This window comes from Erpetoichthys calabaricus, chromosome 13, assembly GCF_900747795.2.
Source record: "Erpetoichthys calabaricus chromosome 13, fErpCal1.3, whole genome shotgun sequence".
NCBI classification, from domain to species: domain Eukaryota; kingdom Metazoa; phylum Chordata; class Cladistia; order Polypteriformes; family Polypteridae; genus Erpetoichthys; species Erpetoichthys calabaricus.
In genome coordinates, this window is record NC_041406.2 from 4151278 (window position 1) to 4166809 (window position 15532).

At 38.4% G+C, this 15532-nt stretch overlaps 1 protein-coding gene across 3 annotated transcripts in view; it reads left to right on the forward strand.

The window, feature by feature from the left end:
* atp2c1 (ATPase secretory pathway Ca2+ transporting 1) overlaps window positions 1-15532 on the forward strand; it is a 130421-nt gene that overhangs the window by 107202 nt on the left and 7687 nt on the right. For all 3 annotated transcript variants that reach the window (XM_028817894.2, XM_028817892.2, XM_028817893.2), the window contains 4 exons: window positions 2866-2982; window positions 8668-8815; window positions 13071-13166; window positions 13603-13744. In XM_028817894.2, coding sequence (XP_028673727.1) covers window positions 2866-2982; window positions 8668-8815; window positions 13071-13166; window positions 13603-13744 — 503 coding nt within the window. The remainder of the gene's footprint in view (window positions 1-2865; window positions 2983-8667; window positions 8816-13070; window positions 13167-13602; window positions 13745-15532) is intronic.

The following is a 15532-nucleotide window of genomic DNA, read 5'->3' on the forward strand; positions in this document are numbered from 1 at the left end:
GACTTTGACTAGGCCACTCCAAAGTCTTCATTTTGTTTTTCTTCAGCCATTCAGAGGTGGATTTGCTGGTGTGTTTTGGGTCATTGTCCTGTTGCAGCACCCAAGATCGCTTCAGCTTGAGTTGACGAACAGATGGCCGGACATTCTCCTTCAGGATTTTTTTGGTAGACAGTAGAATTCATGGTTCCATCTATCACAGCAAGCCTTCCAGGTCCTGAAGCAGCAAAACAACCCCAGACCATCACACTACCACCACCATATTTTACTGTTGGTATGATGTTCTTTTTCTGAAATGCTGTGTTCCTTTTACGCCAGATGTAACGGGACATTTGCCTTCCAAAAAGTTCAACTTTTGTCTCATCAGTCCACAAGGTATTTTCCCAAAAGTCTTGGCAATCATTGAGATGTTTCTTAGCAAAATTGAGACGAGCCCTAATGTTCTTTTTGCTTAACAGTGGTTTGCGTCTTGGACATCTGCCATGCAGGCCGTTTTTGCCCAGTCTCTTTCTTATGGTGGAGTCGTGAACACTGACCTTAATTGAGGCAAGTGAGGCCTGCAGTTCTTTAGACGTTGTCCTGGGGTCTTTTGTGACCTCTCGGATGAGTCGTCTCTGCGCTCTTGGGGTAATTTTGGTCGGCCGGCCACTCCTGGGAAGGTTCACCACTGTTCCATGTTTTTGCCATTTGTGGATAATGGCTCTCACTGTGGTTCGCTGGAGTCCCAAAGCTTTAGAAATGGCTTTCTAACCTTTACCAGACTGATAGATCTCAATTACTTCTGTTCTCATTTGTTCCTGAATTTCTTTGGATCTTGGCATGATATCTAGCTTTTGAGGTGCTTTTGGTCTACTTCTCTGTGTCAGGCAGCTCCTATTTAAGTGATTTCTTGATTGAAACAGGTGTGGCAGTAATCAGGCCTGGGGATGGCTACGGAAATTGAACTTAGGTGTGATACACCACAGTTAGGTTATTTTTTAACAAGGGGGCAATTACTTTTTCACACAGGGCCATGTAGGTTTGGATTTTTTTTTCTCCCTAAATAATAAACACCATCATTTAAAAACTGCATTTTGTGTTTACTTGTGTTATATTTGACTAATGGTTAAATGTGTTTGATGATCAGAAAAATTTTGTGTGACAAACATGCAAAAGAATAAGAAATCAGGAAGGGGGCAAATAGTTTTTCACACCACTGTATATATGTATGTGTGTGTGTGTGTGTGTGTGTGTGTGTGTGTACAGTATATTTTCATGGCATTCATAGTCTGAATCACAATCTGATTGTGCCAGATTACACAATGTAAGCAACTTTGATCCTGACGTGGTTGATGGTGTCAGATCTGATGGCTTTAGCTGCCCTCCTGGAGTTTTCATTCGCTACGGTCCCTGGAGCTTAAAGAGAATCAGGTGATAAACACATCCAGAGAGTGATCAAAAACCCCGTGTTAATTTTTGGCTTCAGAGAAGAATGGCCAAACTTTTTAAGGTTAACAGGCCACTAAATCTCAAGTAAATAGCTGTTTACTACAGCAATGACATGAAGAACCTCTCTGAGCACACAACATTTTGGGCGGTGAAGTAGATTGGCTTACTATAGCAAAACATTAGGCCACAGTGAGCACATGATCATCTAAAATGGACAACTGGAGAATAAAAAATTATCTTTCTAATCTCAATTTCTGCTCTGACATGTAGATGTTTGGGCCAGAACTTGATATAAATGATGAGTCCTCTGATTCATCCTACTTTGTTGTCAACGGTTTTATTAATCTAATGGTGTTGAGAGTGTTTCCATGCTACACATTAAGACTCTTAATACCAACTGAGCATCCTTTGAGTGCTGCCACTAACCTAGGAGGCATCCTTATTGACTGTGTGCATTACTTTCTGGCCTCAACACATAAATGTAAAAAACATGATAGGCCTGTCATCTTGTTGAATATTTTAGAATATGACAATCTTGTATGTAAAGTAGTGCAAAATAAGGGACTTCACATCAGGGCACTTCAGTGTGGACTTAGTTTCCTTTATGTTTTCATTACAACCAAAATCTTAACTTTGATTTAAATTCTCATTTTTAAATTATACTAGCATTAGAAGTAGTACTAGGGTGTTGTACCGTGTTAGCCATTATGAATGTAGAGAAAAGCCAAGCAAAATGACACCTTTTATTGGCTAACTAGAAAGATTACAATATGCAAGCTTTCGAGGCAACTCAGGCCCATTCTTCTACATCTTGCCTGAAGAAGGGGCCTGAGTTGCCTCGAAAGCTTGCATATTGTAATCTTTCTAGTTAGCCAATAAAAGGTGTCATTTTGCTTGGCTTTTCTCTACTAGCATTAGAAGAAATTTGTATTATACAACTTTGTCAAAACGTTTTTGACATGGAAGACTGCTTCAAATTAATACTTGGCTGACAGTTTTTGAGGTGCAAAGCCGATTGATTTCAGTTTCCAGAATCACACTGACTTTGGACAGGCATGCCAGAGAGTGTTCTTAAACTCGCGTCATCTTTACTTACATACTGTACCTTACAAAAGCCAAATATACACTACTGGGTTATTAGGACCCCTTGTACCACACTAAGATCCTAATGAAGAAAGGCAACTCCTCATTAAGGAAGAAATTGATGGTGGCTGTAAATCTGGTGACCTTGACCCCACATAATTCTGCCCCATCCATGATTAAGGATGAAGATATTAAATTTGGTCAGGGATTGGGAGGTCTTCCTCGCGTGCACATTCTGTGTATTTCTAAGGATAAGTGATATTTTATTTACTACTAAGTTATACTTTGCTTATGCGAGTGTGTCTGTTAATATTCTCTTTGACAAATTAATTTTCTTGAATTTCTTTTCACCCATAGGAGTATTGCTGCCTTGACGTTAATCTCTTTAGCTACATTAATGAATTTCCCTAATCCTCTGAATGCAATGCAGATTCTTTGGATTAACATCATTATGGATGGGCCACCTGCTCAGAGGTAATATTTCATATTCCAAATAATTATAGTGTGCTATCAATCAATAAGTGAACAATAAACAAGCAGATTGTGTTTGCCCTTGTTTTTACACCTGAGATAAGACTGGACTAACTGGTTGGATGCGGGACATTTTCCCCTGCACGTCTTTAATCAAGTGTATCTATGCATCTATGCAAATACATATATTGTAAGTAATTAATAAAAATAATTTGGCAGCAGCTGCTCAGTGCTCGATACAGTCAATGTGTGAAGTGTTTATAGTCCATCAGTAATGGCTGTCTCTGGTTTTGCAGTGATGTTTGAGCCCAAGTTTGAATTGGATAATCCTTGACCATACCTTAGTTCTTAAACTCAGTTTATATCATTTACATTTGAAACTCGCATCCCAGTCAAGGGGTTAAGGTCTTGAAAAGGTCCGTAACTACTAGTGTTGGACCAGTACTAAAATTTTGACTTCGATGTCAATACCAACTTTTGTATTTTTAGTGCATATTAAAAAATAAATCAATAAAGCCCTCCCGAATCAAATAGCAGATAACTCCAAACCCCACTGTCTTACTCTAGCCTTCCTGTTGCTCCATGCTGCGCAACACTTTCTTCTTAATAGCTATGAGTCCCAATTGGGTTGAAGCAATATCCCCCGGCAAAGCCAGGTATTGTCAGTGCAATTGGGGAGTGGGGGGAATCCCCATAAAGTTTACGATTGTATCCAAAAGCGTAGTTTCATTTTATGAAGCGTTGTGGTAGGGGATTGATAGATAAACTGACATTTACTTCTGGTACCAAAAATCCAGAAATGCTAGTACCATATCATTTTAAAATTTGGGTTTTTCAGTACCAGTATACCTCACAACCCTAATAACTACTGATTTCAAGTGTTTTGTTTTGTTCGATTGCCCAAGAGAAAATACATTTGGTGATCGCCAAATGTAAAGATGCACTGTCTTTGATAGATAGATAGATAGATAGATAGATAGATAGATAGATAGATAGATAGATAGATAGATAGATAGATAGATAGATAGATACATACATACATACATACATACATACATACATACATACATACATACATACATACATACATACATACATACTTTATTAATCCCAATGGGAATTCTGCTTACCTAACATGCCTAGTCATAGTTACAGGTTACAAGGTTTGACACATCTTGCCTTACTTAAGAAGCATTGGACATTTGGTATGTACTGCAGTCTTCGGGCTCATTCACCACCTAAGATCAAGCTCTGCCTCTCGCACTGTCAAGAGGCATAATTGGCTAAGCTAGCGGCCTTCTATTGCCTGAGTAGACATAATTGCCATTATCTGTGGGATGAGATTTGGTATTTGTTGCATGACACATCCCAGTTAAGGTACGAGGTTTAGCCTCAGAGGTGAATTTAAAATAGCATGTAAGCAATATATAGTCACACCTTCACAGTTTGTTCATGTAAACTTTCCCCATGAAAAACTGAAGGAATATTGAATTTGGCTTCCATACCACTTACTGCTGATTATCTTCTTTAGTTCAGTTTTCTTTGAGCACAAGAGAATAGATGTGAACCCGGTTGTGGTGTAAGCTGTGGTGGGCTATAAGTGCTCAATTCCAGATTAACTACTGAAGGTTACATTTTTCCCAGAAATTAGGTGATGATAGACAACCACACATATGACTGTGTTGGTCCCTTTAATAAATCACTAGGGTTACGTAAAAGTAGGAATTTTAACCATCTTGACAGTGCCGTTTAAAATCATTGTGATTCACTGTGTTACAAGTTGTTGGTTTTATGCCCTGATTTGTGCCCTGTAGACATTTTGGTGGCTGCGGTTGGGGGTAGGTGCATTATATGTAACCAGTAACGGTGGACTGCACGATAAAGTGCAGTGAATACACTTGACTTATAGTTTTCATCTTTTTTCTCTGTATGTTTACCATTCATTTGCTCAGAGGTTGATGCGCTTGCTGCTTCATGAGCAGCTCTACTTGTCTCCACCCTAGCGGCCCGCTTCTTTTCTTCTTCCGTCGACATCGTTTCTCGTTAAAAATGATTAAGTCAATTTTTGTGTTGCAATTACTTAGAATGTGTTTCTTGATATTTCACTTAAGCTAACACTTAAGTCTTCAATCTGCCTCAAGAATGATTTAAGATATGAAGAGGTAAAGAAAGTGACAGCAAAGGTGGTAGGGAATGAGAACGGCGCCCATACGCATGCACCGCATGGCTGCCCGCTGCCGAGAGTTGATTCTACAATAAAATAAAAATAAAAAGAGGAATAAAAATCATCACACCAAAAGTGGACAGTAGAGGTCAACAGTATATGTGTACCAAATTTCAGGTCAATAGGTGAAACGGTTTGTGAGCTACAGGACAGACAAACGGACAGCCACAGTAGCGTATTATATAAGAAGATACACCAAAAAGGTTATTGTTCACTGCCAGGTTTAATTTATGATGGAAACAACTGGGCCAAGACAATTACAAGAACCCGGTAGCAGGTGTATTGGTCAATTTGTAAAAGAGCTTTGTTCTACCATGTTGCCATTTTTCTAGCACTATATGCAGTACCTGTTTTCTGCTTTTTGACTTTCTTGTTTAACACATTGACTGCAGGACCCTTTGTTACTAGGTTTCGGCAATACGGATCTACACATATATGATAAATAATGACCTCTGTCAAAACTTATAAAAATATAAAGAGATTTACTAGACAGCTAAGCTTTTATTATCAACAGTAGCTCTGTTAAAAATGTAATGAAACTGTTAATTCCTTTATTTTTACCAGCAACATAACTAGAAGTCTGCATTTAAATGAGAGTTGTAGAAACATGGCATCTCACAGAGTTCAGGCATAGAAACACAAACATAGTACATTTCATTGTGCTGTCCATGCTTAATGCACGCAACACATGTGGTAGTTGGTGACTGTTTGTGCTCAGAATGTCCGTGTAGTGCTGTCCCAACAGACGTGACAAATCCAAACGCCTTGTGATGAAGAAACGGGGCACCGATCCGCATTAGTACCAGAGTCTACAGGTTCCACATCATCAAATTGATTGTCACGGTTACTGTCATTAAAATATTCAGCAACAAGTCTAGTTGTTTCAAAATATCAGCAGGTTTATATGTTTTTTGTGACAACATAACTACTGACTGGCTATTTATAACATTTTTCTCTGTAAGCTGTTGTCTCCAAAAAAAAAAAAAAAGAAAATTCTGTGGCTATCCAGTAGATGGCAGTGATAGATGAATATACTCAAGGTACTGTATTGTAAATAGACAGATAGAGTAGATAAATATAACATTATTTGTAACTGAGATGCCAGTGTGGCTGTGTCTATAGGGGTTGTATACTGAAGTATGAGTTTTTTCTCATATGTTGCATCTTGACAGGTTCAGTGAGATATGAGAGATTAAACTGGTACATTGTGTTCAAAGTGTTAAACATACTTTCTTTCCATCTGTTGGGTGAGAGAGCGCACATTTACTGGTATGCAGAACAACATGAAAACACTCAACTAGTGTAAGTGAGGAGTACCAGGCTACCCGAGTCAGAGAGAAGAGATGGCAGTTTTATTAAAGGGTTTTCTGGTCTTAACTCTTTTAGGGCTAATTTTTTTTTTTGTTTCTTTTCTCCCAGGGCTGAATATTTTTCCAAAAACTAACTTTTTTTAAAAAAAGAACACAAAGCAATTGAAATCAACAAAAAATATTTACTTTTGACAAATGTTACTGTCTTGCATATTGTATGAGCCTGCATACTCTATGATTTCACATACATATCACATACATTTTACACAGCAAAGTCCTGCAAAGTTTGATCTCGCTCAAAGCAGCCAATTTCAGTCATTGCCACATTGCACTGCTTACAATACGTGTTGCTTTGGTGTGTACTTTTCAATTGTCTGTTGCTGCACTTTCTCACATATATTGTTAGTGTGTACTGTAGAGAGACAAGTCACCCGTTTGCCATTGTGCCATGCCACTGCCACCAAGTTTTCTAAATAAAACTTTGCAGCATCACGTACCTATCATCACGCTGCATAACCTGTCCAAAGCCACCAGGGGACAAAGCACGTTTGGACCAATGCTCCCTGAAGTTATATCACCAGTTCTGTCCCATCTCTATTTGTAATGCCACAGCACGCTTCATCTCGTCTTTTGTTGTGGATTTCCACTTTGAAAAACGAGAATGCGATGCAAGCGCAGCCCGCGATTCAAAAAATTTCTCTGCCTACCTGTTTGTCTCGTCTGACAGTAGCTGAAAAGCAGCATCAGGAGAGAGCAGCCTGAAGTAGTCCAGCAGCTGGTGATCTGTCGTGTCCAACAGCAAGCCATGCCGTCTTGTGAAGTCCGGTAGCCCACGGATCAATGTCTGTGTATTCCTCCCACGCGAACCTTGCCGTAGATGCATCGGCTGCGCGAATGCGTTCAGCTGGCAGCGGATCAGCTGGCGCGGCATCGGCTGGTGTCCAATCAGCTGATGCCGGCTTCTCACTCTCTTGTTCGATCTCCTGATCACTGTCAATAAAATCCGATTCTGAAAAATCAGAGTCCGACTCCGCGATAATGCGCAAAACATTGTCTGCCGAGTGTTTTCTTTTCTGCACTCACTTCGCTCCCTTGTGACATGTCGATGCCATCTTGCCATTGCTTACATTTCGCAACTCACGCACACGCAAGGATTAGTTGCCGAGTCAACGAGTCTAGCATTCCTCCAAGCATAGAGGGAATGCCTGTGACGTGACAGTGAGTTTTGTCGCCATTAACAGCTGATTTTCGCCCTCAACCCCTCCTGTCGACAAAAGTCGACATCCGCCCTAAAAGAGTTAATCAGCGATGTACAGCATTTCCGTAAATGAACGTTTCTCAGTGGTGTTAGATGATGCCTTCTTTGTTTGCACAGTATTTGTACATTCTCTCACTTTCACATTTAAGTTCACAGATTTTTCATATTAAGTGTAGCCTGACTTGATCCCTGAGTCTTTTTGGAGTGATAGCTTATCACTTTTGGCAAAATGTGAACACAGGCAGATGTTTGAATCACAAATACAAATATAAATAACCTGTTAATGCTGAGGTTTGAAACTGTGAGAAAATGAAACATATTAGGTACTTATTTGGGCAAACTTTTCCTTGTTTTTTTTATTTGTTAATTTGCTCTTTCTTTCTCAAGACAGCTCAGAAAAAAATGGGAGTTTAAAAAAAAAAAAATCAGTTACATTTTGACGAGTGGAAGCTTGGGAAAGAAAAGAGAAGTAATAAAAACAAATCCCCTCCAATGCCCTTATTTATGATACTAATCAATGTTGGTAGAACCGCTGCTGCTCGCAGGTTCTGAATCCCGAGTTCAGATCCCACACCTGGACATTGTCTGTGTAGGTTTTCCTCCAGTTTTTCTGGCACATCCCCAAACATGTTAGGCTGATTTGTGGTTCCCAGTTGTTCCTTGTGTGAGTGCAGCGCCATGCATAAGTGCTCCCTGTCCACAGCTGTTTCCTGCTTGGCCTCCTGTGCTGTCAGTATAGGCTCCGACCACACGCAGCCCTGAACTGGACTAACAGGTTGGGGAATGTGATGTTATGCTACTTGATATTATCGTTTGTTGGCAATACTTTAATAATCAAATTAATTTTAGAAGGTATTCTTTTTAATCTGCTTCTTAATTATTCTTTTCTTCATCAGCTTGGGGGTTGAGCCTGTTGATAAGGACGTCATAAGGAAACCTCCCAGAAATGTTAAAGACAGCATTCTCACTAAGAATTTGATTGTGAAGATCTTGGTTTCATCGCTCATCATTGTTTGTGGCACACTGTTTGTCTTCTGGAGAGAGGTATGGATTGTAGAATGAAAAATACATTTGTTTCATTTAACTGGCCTTACAGTGTCAATGTTTCCAAAGTTATTCATTTTTGTTTCATATAAAAGATTTTCATGGTGCTTTTGTGTATAAAGGATTTAATTTTTTTTTAATGTAATTTGCATCCCTTTCCTGCTGACTCGGTAGCAGCACTGATTAAGGTTATTTTTTTTTTAGTGAAGACAAAAGTGTAGCACAAAGGCGCAGACTCCATTAGGCCTAACAGAAACTTCAATTCATAGCCCACCTCCATCTCCATTTAATAAAGCTGACCAATGTTCTTACTTTGACGGGTTTAAAACTAAACCATGAGAACATCTCCAGTGCCATTTTCTAGACTTTGAATTTCTAGTGATCCATGGGCCATCACCGCTTAAACCAGCATTTCTCAACCTTTAAGTATTTGCGATCCGAGTTTTCGTAACAGTTTTAATTGCGCCCCCCTAACGTTTTTTTGAAAGGAGCTCACTAATACCAATTTGTTCTTTTTTAATTAAGGATATATCATAGATGCATATTTTATTATACCTGCTTAACTTTTATCGACATTTATCTAACTCTATATTTATTTTTCTAGTATCAGAATGTAGTTTTAAGTTAATTTGTTTTGGTTTCAATAGATGTATTTTTCATATTTTCGATTCTTGTTTTCTTTATTTTACATCTTCGCGCCCCCCTTTTTGTTACTTCACGCCCCACAGTTTGAGAACCACTGATTTAAACTATAGAAATGCAATACAATCACCCCTAAAAGTTGGATAAAGGATCATTTTTGTGTTCGTCATGAACGCTTTGAAATCATTTGTTTTTTGTTTGTCCAGCATCTTCGGACTCACCAGTACACATCTGACATACCATTCAACTCGTCTTGATATTTACTTATGCAAGATGTTGTGCTTTTTGGGGTTGCTTCCAATTTTTGTCCCCTCCGGACCCTAAAAAAAAACGCCATTTTTGGACCATATTTTGTGCTGGAAATTATGTCCTTGTGATAGAAAGGAAAAATAATCAGAAGGACTTGAAGTTGTGCAGGGCATGTCAACCATCCCCACAGGTTCCGCCCCTTATGGGATATGAGAAGTCAAAGTTACTCCTTTTTACAAAACTATGAAAAAATAGGGATCAGTAATATTTGCCCGTGGAGCGTCATTTTATGTGAATTTGAGGTATGATTATATTTTTGATACTTGATTCCTTACTGTTGCTCCTAGCCCTCCCAAGAGCCACTCACAGAAGGTTAAAATTGACAAATTTCATAAATAAGCATTTGGGGTATCGTTTTAGATTATTTCAAGGTCAGTGATTACAAATATTATTTTTGAATGTTGATTCTTTACTAGAGGTCTGTCTCTCAATGGACCTCCACCAGAGGATGACAAATTTGCATATTGTAATCTTTTTAGTTAGCCAATAAAAAGTGTCATTTTGCTTGATTTCTCACTACATTCATAATGGCTAACACGGTACAACACCCTAGTACTACAGACATAGAAGACACCGAAATGTACTGCTACTACATGAAATTGAAGACCCGGTGGAAGAAACTGACACACATGGACAGCGACATCTTCTTAACAAAATGCAAAAAGGAAAATCATATCCTGAAAGGCATCATGATAACATTTAAGATGTCTCACTTAAAGGTTTTCCGATGTTGTTATTTGTCCTAGTGTGTATGTAAACTCAGGGAACTCCAACAACAAAAACATTTATTTCTATAGCACATTTTCATACAAATAATGCAGCTCAAAGTGCTTTACATGATGAAGAAAGAGAAAAAAAACACAAAATAAATAAAAATTAGAATAAGGGAACACTAATTAACATAGAAAAAAAAGTAAGGTCCAATGGCCAGGCAGGACAGAAAAAACGGCTGGAGAAAAAAATAAAATCTGCTGGGGGTCCAGGCCACGAGACCACCTGACCAGCCCCCTCTAGGCATTCTACCTCACATAAATGACATCAATCAGTCCTCATGGTATTCAGGGTTCTCATGGAAGAACTTGATGATGACGGTCATGTGGACTTCTGGCCTTTACTCCATCAATGTAGGGAAAACACGGTGCTTTGATCAGGTGGTGGTGGCTCAGGTCGCCACCCCAGAAACCCGGAAAAAGAACAGAAGAGAAAGTAGGGGTTAGTATGGATTTTGGAGCCAACATGAATAATCGTGATAATTAATTGAATATACAGAGCATCAGGATTAAACTAAGATGAAGCCATGAGAATGCCATGTTAAAGTAATGTGTTTTCAGCAGTGTTTTAAAGTGCTCCACTGTATTAGCCCGGCGAATTCCTATTGGCAAGCTATTCCAGATTTTAGGTGCATAACAGCAGAAGGACGCCCGCCTCACCACTTCTTTTAAGTTTAGCTCTTGGAATTCTAAGCAGACACTCATTTGGAGTGTAAGGTGTAAGACATTCCAAAATATAAGATGGAGCGAGATTATTTAAAGTTTTGTAAACTATAAGCAGGATTTTAAAGTCAATTTTAAATGACACAGGTAACCAATTTAGTGACATCAAAACTGGAAAGATGTGCTCAGATTTTCTTTTCCTAGTTACGATTTTAGCAGCTGCATTCAGCACTAGTTGCAATCGATTTATGTCTTTTTTGGGTAGTTCTGAGAAGAGAACGTTGCAGTAATCTAGTCGACTGAAAACAAAATTGTGGGTCAATTTCTCAGCATCCTGCAGTGTTATAAGAGATCTAACTTTTGTTATATTTCTTAAGTGGAAAAATGCTGTCCTAGTAATATGATTAATATGTGATTTAAAATTCAGGTCAGAGTCAATAGTTACCCCTAAATTCCTTACCTCCGTTTTGACTTTTAATCCTAATGCATCAAGTTTATTCCTAATAACCTCGTTATATCCATTATTGCCAATCACTAAAATTTCTGTTTTCTCTTTATTTAGTTTGAGAAAATTACTACTCATCCATTCAGAAACACAAGTAAGACATTGGGGTCAGTGAATCAAGAGAGTCGGGGTCGTCAGGTGCTATTGATAAACCCAGTCTCTGTATGACATCTCTGCCTGAAGAAGGGGGCCTGAGTTGCCTCGAAAGCTGACATATTGTAATCTTTTTAGTTAGCCAATAAAAGGGCTCTTTTTGCTTGACTTCTCACTACTATTACAAACAAGAATATTTAGACTTTAATTTAAATTGAGGCACACATTTTAATACTTCAAATCTCTGACACAATTATTCATGTTTATTATGTACTTCTGTCTCTTGAAGTAAATCATTAACATTTCTTGTGAACACCCCGAATTAGGACAGCCAATTCAGACTTTTTAAAATTAATATCAATCTCAAATGCTTATGTAAATTTTCAGTGTTTTTATCATGCTTGAGAGGTTTTGTTTAAATAATTCTAATTAGTCTGAGAGTGACAGCCTTGTTGTTGATCAGTTTGAGTGTTTAGCTGTGAAACACTTGACAGTTATGCAAATTATAGAAGAATATTCCCATCCAAAAATCTTTAATCATATGTTTTCACGGAGAACAGAATGTTTCTTATAAAATAAACATCTGTGGTGACCAGTGCTATAACAATATCAAAAATGTCCTATATGTTGCATAATCCATGCAACAAGTTAACTACTCATATGCTCACAACAGGCCAAATGGATGCCTTTTTTGTTAAATTGTTGTTAAATGAATACTTAAGGAGAATCAGATGCACACGCAGTTGGAACACTTTCAAATGAGAATGGGCTTTTGAGTAGAATACAGAACTCTTGACCAATGAATGAGGGAAGAAGCGGGTCTTCAATTCCAAAGCTTTCTCACTATTGACGCCCATTCTACATTACTCAAGTAACTTGTGATTTTTTCATGGATGTTATTTTATATTATTTGCTGTTGTCTACGTTGGTCAGTAAAGGTGCCTATTCTGTCAGAAAGTTTATCATCTCCTTTCTCCATAAAAATATGAGATTACACATTTCTCGCCGGCTGAGTAACATATTAAAAAATTATCATTTTTGGGTAAAGTATTCCATAGCCTTGAAATCCATGATGTTAACTGTATGAAAGCTTTTTGTTTGTATCCAGCTAAGAAACAAGGACAAAGGCCAGTCAGTGTTCATTTCTGATCATGATTGATTTGAGGAGTGCTTATTTAAAATAAATATTTGTTTAAATGTACCTATTAAGAGTTTTTTTTTTGTTTGTTTATATTAAGTTACTCAAGTAATTCATTTTACTTCTTTCCCACAGCTACGTGACAATGTCATCACTCCAAGAGACACAACAATGACCTTCACTTGTTTTGTATTTTTTGACATGTTCAATGCATTAAGTTCAAGGTCACAGGTGAGGAGTTCTGATTTCACACCAGCTGTGTTGATTATTTTAATTATTTAAGACGTTTCCAGTGTTCATCACCTGCAGCCTATCTATGCCTTGCCTGGCCTGTCTACCTGACTCTTCCTCAGGTTGCAGTCCATGAGAGTTTCCGTCTTACATTGCCAACATGTTCTGAACCCAGGTAGAGTAACGTGATCTGGTTAATCCTGTCCATGTCAATTTTAGATGTAGATAATACACCTTGCCATGTCTTAAGCACTGAGAACATAAGGGTCCACTAATATAATACTGCAAGTGCATTAAGGGGGCTTTGTTCAAGGGCCTTTTTATCACCACTCAGATTTGCTATTTCAAGTTCACAAACTTTGGGGATTGCAAAGAACATTTTCAACACTGGCATAATGATGGATTTATGTTAATAATACTTTGTTTTTCTCCACAGACTAGATACGTATTTGAGATTGGTTTGTGTAGCAACAAAATGTTTTGTTATGCGGTGCTGGGATCCATAATGGGGCAGCTGCTTGTAGTTTACTTTCCACCACTGCAGAAAGTATTCCAGACAGAAAGCCTCAGCATATTTGGTAAGCCTTCTTTTTTGAAGAGCACAGAGATACATTACTCTAATATTAGAGTAGTATAATAGTATTTATTATTTCTTTTCAGAAGATATGTAAACATTATCACAAATCGCTATATTGCTGTATTATTTTGTTTTGCACACACCAATAGCTTTGTTCATTCATTTTTCTTTCTGGATGCATATTGTGTGTAAAATGTTATTATGGCTTTGCTACTTGTGTTATAAATATTTAACCACAGAAAAAAGGTAGAAGTTGTATTTAATTTGCTCACTAAATATTGACAACAAAACATGAAAACATTTTTTTTGACCTTTTACAAATTACTTTCAAGTAAACATTCTCAAGTGTTTCTGGAAAGGGTTCAGTGTATATATACAGTGTGGTGCACGAAAAACCGAACCATCTCCGACTCCAATGTCGACGTATGTTTCTTAGCCCGTACACGAAACGAAAGATATGCAATACAAAACTCTGTACTTACTGGTTAGAGGAGGTGCTGAAAATGATTTCCTTGAGCGTCAATACACTTTTCTGCACTCCGCACCGTATTGTCATAGACGCGCCGCAACTCAGCCAATTCAATTTTTACAGTTTCACTCTGAATATTGTCCTTCAGTTCCTCTAATGTCTTTGAATTATTGACATACACTTTTCCCTTCAGATTGCCCCAAAGGTAAAAGTCGCAAGTGGATAGGTCCGGTGATCTTGGTTGCCACAAACCTCTGCTGACTGTTCATTCTTCTGTGAAGATGTTGTGAATTTGAGAAAGTCACTCGCGAGAAGTGTGACATGTCGCTCCATTCAGTTGAAAGACGGCAGACACTTAAGCTTCCACTATTCCAATCCTCTGTTGCAGAGAATACATCTTCCGGATCTCTGTCACGCACGTCTGTACCCACTGGCTCACAGCTTCCTTACTAATGCACAGTTGGGGCTGCTGACCCCGTCACGACAACGAGGCTCTGCAATCGCAACGGCACCCAGCTATAATAGCTCGAGCCAGCCGGTCAGAGACAGTTCACTTTTTCGTACTCCAACCTGTGTTTATTTATTCAATTGATCTATTGGAGAGCGGCAAATGAAGTCTCTGTTCTACTTTAGCCCTTCTGACCACACAAGAGAGGTTCCTAGTCTTAACATACATAAGAAAAGCTGTTAACAAGTAGTAAATTGTCCTGTAGACCAGGGTTTCTTTAACTATGGGTCACGACCCAAAATGGTTTGTGGGATCATGCTGTTGATTCACGACTTACTGTTGAATTTAGTGATAATGAATTGCGTATGGCTTGCATAGTGATCTGCCACTGGTTGATTAACCAATGATATTGTTCCGACAATTGTCCTTGATTGCCACCTCACCCTCAGCCAACCGTTCCCCCACTCATCCTGTCATTGATTGCCCTCAAATATCCAAGGGGAACCCTCCTCTTCCGTTCTGACAAGGAGTATTTTCAATAAAGAATTTATTTCAAAAGACCCTAAAAAGGGCAAGATTGGATTGAGATTATAAAATGTTTTAGGAACTCTGCCATAGGCTGATGAAAGTTACTAGGAAAGTCAGACAGTTAGAAGTACACAACGTATTAGATAATTCAAGCTATGCCATGCTTTAAGTGTGTATTCATATGTATAGAATTAATTATATAAGATAGTGAGGGACAGTGTCAAGAGTTGGGGTACCACCTTGGTGTCCCATTTAATAGCCAAGGCTGAAATCAAAAGAAAAATAACAAAGTATGATTAGAATTACTTTAATGACCTCTTGAGCACAGCCATCAGCAGTGTGTC